At 37.9% G+C, this 7,500-nt stretch overlaps 1 protein-coding gene across 2 annotated transcripts in view; it reads left to right on the top strand.

Moving 5' to 3' along the window:
* The window catches only part of Atac1 (Ada2a-containing complex component 1), a 13,506-nt gene extending 7,286 nt beyond the window's left edge, over positions 1–6,220 (top strand). For both annotated transcript variants that reach the window (XM_043030401.2, XM_086541510.1), the window contains exons 3-10: positions 405–521; positions 821–925; positions 1,372–1,481; positions 1,956–2,032; positions 2,682–2,797; positions 3,033–3,182; positions 5,429–5,557; positions 5,975–6,220. In XM_043030401.2, the coding sequence (XP_042886335.2) occupies positions 405–521; positions 821–925; positions 1,372–1,481; positions 1,956–2,032; positions 2,682–2,797; positions 3,033–3,182; positions 5,429–5,557; positions 5,975–6,166 (996 nt within the window). In that variant the 3' untranslated portion in view covers positions 6,167–6,220. The remainder of the gene's footprint in view (positions 1–404; positions 522–820; positions 926–1,371; positions 1,482–1,955; positions 2,033–2,681; positions 2,798–3,032; positions 3,183–5,428; positions 5,558–5,974) is intronic.
* Positions 6,221–7,500: the final 1,280 nt, after the last annotated feature.

Raw genomic sequence — 7,500 nt, 5'->3', positions numbered from 1 at the left:
TTCACTAAAGCTGCTGATCATTAGAGACCATGGACAGGACCCCTTCATGCCTTTCTTTCCAGCAGGTGGCAGGGGAGAATGCCATCTGTGTTACTGATTTTAAACTATACTCACTTTGATGAATGCTACATTGATTATAATCATTATTGCCATCAGTCACTAAATAGAATTTACTCATAGTGCATTTATGAAACAGCTTACCACTCTCCCTCATTGTTAGGGCCAAAACTCGACCATCCTGTACGCCATAACACCAGACTGCACTGGGTTAATGGTGCAGATGGCTCGGGAACAGGAATGGACAAAAATATTCATGATAATAATTAACTCCATCACACTAAGAGTTTTGCCACATAAAAATTCTCATCTGAATCAGAGTCCTCTTTGTTTTGTCAATCTTTCAGGACATGGAGCGTTTGCAGGAAATGCGAGAACAGGCGCTGCGTGATCCCTTGCATTTTGTGACTGCCCTCCAGAATGGTGAGAACCTCAATCTTCCAGGGCCTCAGGAAATTGTACAGGTGGTTATTTTTGTAAATCGTTTTATGAGTACAAGAGTATTTGGTGTTATAAGCTGATTCTTAAGTTTTGTCAGTGCAAAGGTAGATGGAATTATAGAGTGAATTTCAGTCCTTTTCTTTCACACTAGATATGCTTTGCATAGAATTTTCTTCTACTCCTATTCATTCTAGATTTTACATTGTTTTGATGTGATATGCACACATTTATGCATATAGAATCAGTGGAGTATGCATGTCATAGAGGATAGCTTATCTTCTTTTTAGAATATATATTTTGACCTGAATGTGGCTCATTTCAGATACCACACATTGACTGGGAAAAGTACAATGTTCAGTCGATCATGCAAGGCATGAGGCCCAAGACAAGGAAACGCATCATGCAGGAGAGTCAGCAGACCCAGCCAGTTAGTGTCTTTTTGCATATTGCTTTATAAGTTCACATTTTTTTTTTTATGGGGGGGGGGGTATAATGAGTCTGTATTGAGCAGAATGCAAATTTTGAAGTTTTAGTTTAAGTGCCTAAACCACAGTTTGAACATTACAATGTGTAATATATGTTACCTGAACAAGTATTCAACAATAACAATAAAGAATATGAACAATTAATATCAAATTTATAGAATTATCTTGTAATGGCCAGAAGACATGAACAGACTCAGGGTTTTACTGGATCTCATTTTCACTTTTTATGACAAAACAATATATGATTTCTATATTTCAATTTTTTTTCAGTAGTACATGGCAACTTGTGTATATACCAATTTTAACTGTAATGAAATGAGAACGGGAAGATCTCCCACGACTTAGAAGATTGCTTAGTTATAGAATTTCTCTGTCTACGTTCCAACAGGATAACAGGGAGTTCACCGGTTCAGACAAGATCATGGTACGAGGCCGTATCTACGACGAGAGCAAACCCCAGACATTTAACCAGTCATGGACAGATGAAGAGCAGCGCAAGTGGGTTACGGTGTCATTGTACTGATCCTTTTAACCCATTCCCGCCGGGCCGTTTCGTCTTTTATGGCGTCAATGCCGGGGCTCTCGAACGCTTAGGCCTAAATCAATTATATCATTGACGGCGTATGACGGCACCCGTGCTATCATATTATATAATCGCCGTCTGTGGCCGGCGGCCGGCGGCATTGGGTTAAAAGATGCCTTTGTGCAATCAGAGCAATTACTCTTCGATTCATTTTAACTGATGCTTGTAAAGAAAGCAAAGAGATTTGTTAAAAAAAAATTGCTAACATGATATCATATATTTGATCTATTATTATTTTGATTGTGAGATGAAATTAAAGTGGTTTATTATGATCATATGTCTTTTCAATATATCATGTTGAGAAAAATGACTGAAATTAAAAAAACAAAAAAACAAAAGTTAACCTAAAATTTTACTCAAAGGCTTAACTTGTTCCTTTATTTCCACAGATTAGAAGAGCTTCTGATTAAATATCCTGATGAAACGATAGCCTCCCATCGCTGGGTTAAAATATCCAATGAACTTGGTAGGTTTTAACCTGAATTAATTGATAGATATGATGACATGACTTGCTTTATTCAATATTTGTTAAAAAAGATAACATATTAGGTGGAGTGCACCTGCTGCATATCAATGTTTTCTACACATTGCATTGGTCAAACTACCAAAGTCACAACCTAGTATAAAGACACTGTTTGCTTGCATGAAGGCTTTGAAGGTAGGAGTGTCATTCAGAGGTGTATCAACCAAAATTAGGTTGTACTTGAGGAAGAACTCGAAAATGAAAGCCATTATCAAATTGGGAGTCGAGACTATAAGTACAGCCCTACCTGTCTTAGTGTTGAATTTATAGTGTTTTGGCTCATACTACCTGAAAAGATTTTTGATTTTACTTGAAAGTAAGTGGATTTTAATGAGTAAAATAAGGATTCTGTGGTTTTTCTCCTATTTTGATTTCAGTAGAGTAAACCTTTAATCAAGCATGGATTATGCATACATCTTTTCAATCCCCTGCTTACTATAACATTCTTCAGAAATGTATATGGCCATTTATGTTAACACCTTGTTTATTTTTTAAGGAAAGGTTATATATAATGATAATGATAATTAGAAAGCAAAAGCCAATATGAATCTCACGTTATTAACGAAGCATGAAACTGAATGCTGACTTGCAGGAACCCGAACGCCTCTTCAAGTCCAGAGTCGAGTACAGAAATACTTCATCGCCCTAAAACGAGGCGGATTACCTGTTCCAGGTAGAAATCCACGAACAGCTGTCTTAAGGAAACAGGTAAATTGTATCGGTTGTTTGTACTATTTCCTCTTCATTAAATTATGGAGCATGTCCCCACCATATTCATTCCTTCCTTTGTGAGATTATGTTAATGCAGAAAATATATGTCTGATAGATTGGGAGGCTCTCAAAAATATATGTCTAATAGATTGCGAGGCTCTCAAACCCATATACTATCTAGTAATAAGTTTTACACATCATTTTACACATCTCCGTTTCATCTGCGTTTCAGGGTGCCCGTAGGCGGTCTGTCCTCCATGCGATAACACCTGGTCGGTCTTCGAGCTTCATGAAAGCATTTAACATGTACGAAGATGATAAGGATTCCATCCCTTTGGACGTTCCAAATTGTACATCTCAAGGATATTTGGATGATGTATCGGTGAGTCTTATGTTACTTTATGTTACTTTAGAGATGGAATTGGGAGCTGAGGGTATTTATAATCTCTCTCTCTCTCTTCCTTTCTGTTTCTCTTTCCCACTCTCTCTCTCCCTCTCTCTCTTTCTCTTTCTCTCCCTCTCTCTCTTTCCCATTTTCTCCCTCTTTCTCTTTCCCTTTCTCTCCCTCTCTCTCTTTCCCTTTCTCTCCCTCTCTCCCTTTCTTTTCTCTCTCTCTTCCTCTTACTTTTCCTTTTCCTTTTTCTTTTCCTTTCTCTCTCTCTCTCTTCCAATTCCTTTTCCTTTCCCTCTCTCTTCCTTTTCCTTTTTTTTTCCCTTTTCCTTTCTCTCTGTCTCTCTTCCTTTTCCTTTCTCTCTCTCTCTCTCTCTCTCTCTCTCTCTCTCTCTCTCTCTCTCTCTCTCTCTCTTCTTTTTCTTTTTCTCTCCTCTCTCTTTTTCTCTCCTCTCTCTTTTTCTCTTCTTCCTTTCTTTCTCTCTTCTCTCTCTCTCTCTCTCTCTCTCTCTCTCTCTCTCTCTCTCTCTCTCTCTCTCTCTCTCTCTCTCTCTCTCTCTCTCTCTCTCTCTCTCTTTTCCTCTTTCTCTCTCTCTTTCTCTTCTCTTCTCTCTCCTCTCTTCCTTTTCCTTTCTCTCTCTCTCTCTCTCTCTCTCTCTCTCTCTCTCTCTCTCTCTCTCTCTCTCTCTCTCTCTCTCTCTCTCTCTCTCTCTTCCTCATCCTCTTCCTTTTCCTTTCTCTCTCTCTTTTCTTTTCTCTCTCTCTACCTTTTCCTTTCTCTCTCTATCTCTTTTCTTTTCTTTTCTCTCTCTCTTTCTCCCTTTTCCTCTCTCTTTTCTTTTCTCTTTCTCTTTCTCCCTTTTCCTCTCTCTTTCTCTCTCTCCTTCTCTCTTCCTCTCTCTCTCTCTCTCTCTCTCTCTCTCTCTCTCTCTCTCTCTCTCTCTCTTTCTCTCTCTCTCTCTCTCATCTCTTTCTCCTTTCTTTCTCTCTCCCTCTCTCTCTCTCTCTCTCTCTCTCTCTCTCTCTCTCTCTCTCCTCTCTCTCTCCTCTCTCTCCTCTCCTCTTCTCTCTCCTCACTCTCTCTCTCTCCTCTCTCTCTTTCCTCTCCTCTCTCCTCACTCTCTCTCTCTCCTCTCTCTCTCTCTCTCTCTCTCTCTCTCTCTCTCTCTCTCTCTCTCTCTCTCTCTCTCTCTCTCTCTCCCTCTCTCCCTCTCTTCCCTTCTTTCAGCATTTGTTTGTTCACTATGTTATTGACACTATATTCATCAATATTAACCCATTGCGGACAGATGTCATGACATACATGACGTAGGAGCTTTGGTCTGATGATGGGCGTCATGATGTACATGATGTTCGGGGATTTTGGATCACTGTGCTATTTTATTGTGCTATGAAAAAGGAATGAGTGAGGATGGCAACTGCAGTCATAATTACTGTAATTACCATAATATTAGGCTAACTTAACGTTCAAAACCTAGATGGCACCACTTTTTCCTAGCACCAGCAGGAGAGAGAGCCTTGAATAGCACCCATCCGTGGTCTCTAGCAAGCACTATCTTTATAGAGCGATGGCACACACTAAGTTGACTACCTCTTGCTCTAAAGTACAGCTGATGATGGTTGTGCAGGCAGAACGAGAAGAGGAAGGTGATTCAATCCATACCCAGTGTCTAAAATGTGCTCCTGTGCCAATATGGATGCCTTTCACTGTGGCACTCACATTCACAAATACAGGTGTCATTCCTCTTCCCTACCTCATCATGTTATCTTCATTGTAGGTGGTTATATGTTTTGTATTCGTTCATGACAGAACAAGAATACAAAAAATAAAGTTGCCTTTTGTCCTCCCATAAAACAGCAATACTTCTGTCACACTGAGTATAAAGAAAATAATGAGCTAATATGGATCATATACTACAATTTTAGTCAACTGCAGCACTGATAGAGCCTGTCATATGACACATATAAGTCTCTAAACTCAATAAAACAAAAAAAATAAAACACAAAAATGGCTCTAGTTTTACAATGAATGACTGAAAGAGAGTGGGAAGATTGAAATTATGTTGCTTCAAGCTGCCTATCCTGGAGACTGGGCAAGCGAATCTATCCCCGTCCGCAACGGGTTAATTTTAATATTAATTTGAATGTTAAAATTTGTACATCTTTCGTGTTTCTTTTTTATAGTGTCATGGATTTGTTAGATAATTCAGCTCATCACCATTCATTAATTTCCATAGGATGAAGAGGATTTGGCAGAAGAACTGAGGAACAGTGAAGAATACCAGGAGTTACTTCGACTGAAGCAGGTCCAGAGGTACAAACAGAAGGAATGGGAGACTGGGGTCGTAGTTCATCCTGGCTTCAGTGTAAGTTCGAAATCCGGTTTGTATGTAGTCCTCTATTAGCTTATGTTTTTTTCTTTATTATATATATATATTTTTTTTTTCCATGGATTGATATGGATGTTAGTAGTTGAGATATGTCTTAAAAAGCTTAATGGCTGATTATTATATATATATATATATATATATATATATATATATATATATATATATATATATATATATATATATTTTTTTTTTTTTTTTTTTTTTTTTTTTATTTTTTTTTTTTTTTTTTTTTTTTTTTTTCGTTGGTATCAATAGAGATTGTAAGGAAGCAGATTAAACACCATGAAGAACTTTCACACTTAAAGTTCTGTCAAACATGCTACAGGTTCTGTGTTGCTTGTTCTATATGAATAATTACATTTAATTTTTTTTTTCCCCCTATTTTGTCCTCAGTGTGATGTGTGTGGAATGGACCCCATTAAAGGATCTCGATGGCACTGTGTCCAGTGTCCAGCCACAACAAGTGTCGACCTCTGTGAGAAATGTGTGAAAACCGATTTCTCGACTGACAGCCATCAGCCATCTCATGTTCTGCAGTGTTTCAAAGCCCTCTGTGTTAGAGACACTGTTGTGACACAGACCTGAGTTGTAACTCCAGCTGTGTCATAATTCACAAAATAAATTATATTTTTTTTACAACTATTTTTTGTGCCTATATCATATTAGGAAGAATATTCAATTTGCATTAGTATTGTTGATTGTATCTAACAGTTGACTGCAAAATATTAGTGTTCAGCATTAATGTTTTAGAAGGTGAGGTTTGAGAGAAAGGACACTCTAGTTTATCAACATTTTGAGAAATTACTCAAGTTTTAACTCACACTAAACCTTTAGGTCTTCCAGTCTCATTTAGTGTGTTCAGTCAACTATGTACACTGCCCACCTCAAAATTCAAAATTGATTATGTTTTCAGTAAAAGTTTATTGTTTTATTTATTGAACTCATTATCATTGTTTTGTTTTTACTGATTGTTATTCACATCATTACCATTATTATCACAATCATTACTTACGGTCATAGTTGTTGTTATCAATATTTATGAATTAACTTGATATTAACTCGAAAATCTATATTTTAGGGTTATTTACTTCTCTTGTGGACAGTAATTTTGTTCCCCTTATTGAACTGCTCTTGGAAGAAAGCTGTACCATGGCTTTCAAAATATACAAGATATTGTAGCTGCCCATTGCAATAGAATCAATATGGAATAAATATATACATGGTCTCTGCAGCATGGTATAAGTAAGAACCTTTTTTTTCTCATTATACTGGCATGGAAGTTGCATATCCACTAACAAGAATTGATGAGCTTCAATTATTATTCAAATTCAGATTATATCTATTCATCCTCACCAGGATCAAGTATGATTACTAGAATAGGGAGGATTTATCACCCAGTGATGAGAGGGGATACCCTCCTTAGTTCAGCTTAGTACGAGGCTTACTGTGAAAAGTTACCTTTTAGTACCTTTTTTTATTTGTATTACCATTATCACTGATATTAACAGTGGTGATGATCTATGTAGAGAGGGAGAAAGAGAGAGAGAGACTTTTTTTGACTTTGACGAGTTTATTGAGACAAGTGATTACGTACATCTCAAAAGGATGAGGTAACATAGGTTATCCTCACCCCAATCTAAGTCCCTCTTTGGGCTCACATATATTTTACAAAACCTTACAGCTATGTCAAAAGAGAGAGGGAGAGGGAGAGAGGGAAGGAGGGAAGGAGGAGGGGGGGGGGGAAAGGGAGAGAGGGATAGAGAGAGAGAGAGAGAGAGGGGGAGGGAGGGGGAGGAGAGAGAGAGAGAGAGAGAGAGAGAGAGAGAGAGAGAGAGAGAGAGAGAGAGAGAAGGAGGAGAGAGGAGAGAGAGAGAGAGAGAGAGAGAGAGAGAGAGAGAGAGAGAGAGAGAGAGAGAGAG

Source organism: Penaeus japonicus, unplaced genomic scaffold, assembly GCF_977035675.1.
Source record: "Penaeus japonicus unplaced genomic scaffold, GWHDUDI00000001_assembly GWHDUDI00000011, whole genome shotgun sequence".
Classification (NCBI taxonomy): domain Eukaryota; kingdom Metazoa; phylum Arthropoda; class Malacostraca; order Decapoda; family Penaeidae; genus Penaeus; species Penaeus japonicus.
This window is presented reverse-complemented; position numbering and strand designations above follow the sequence as displayed.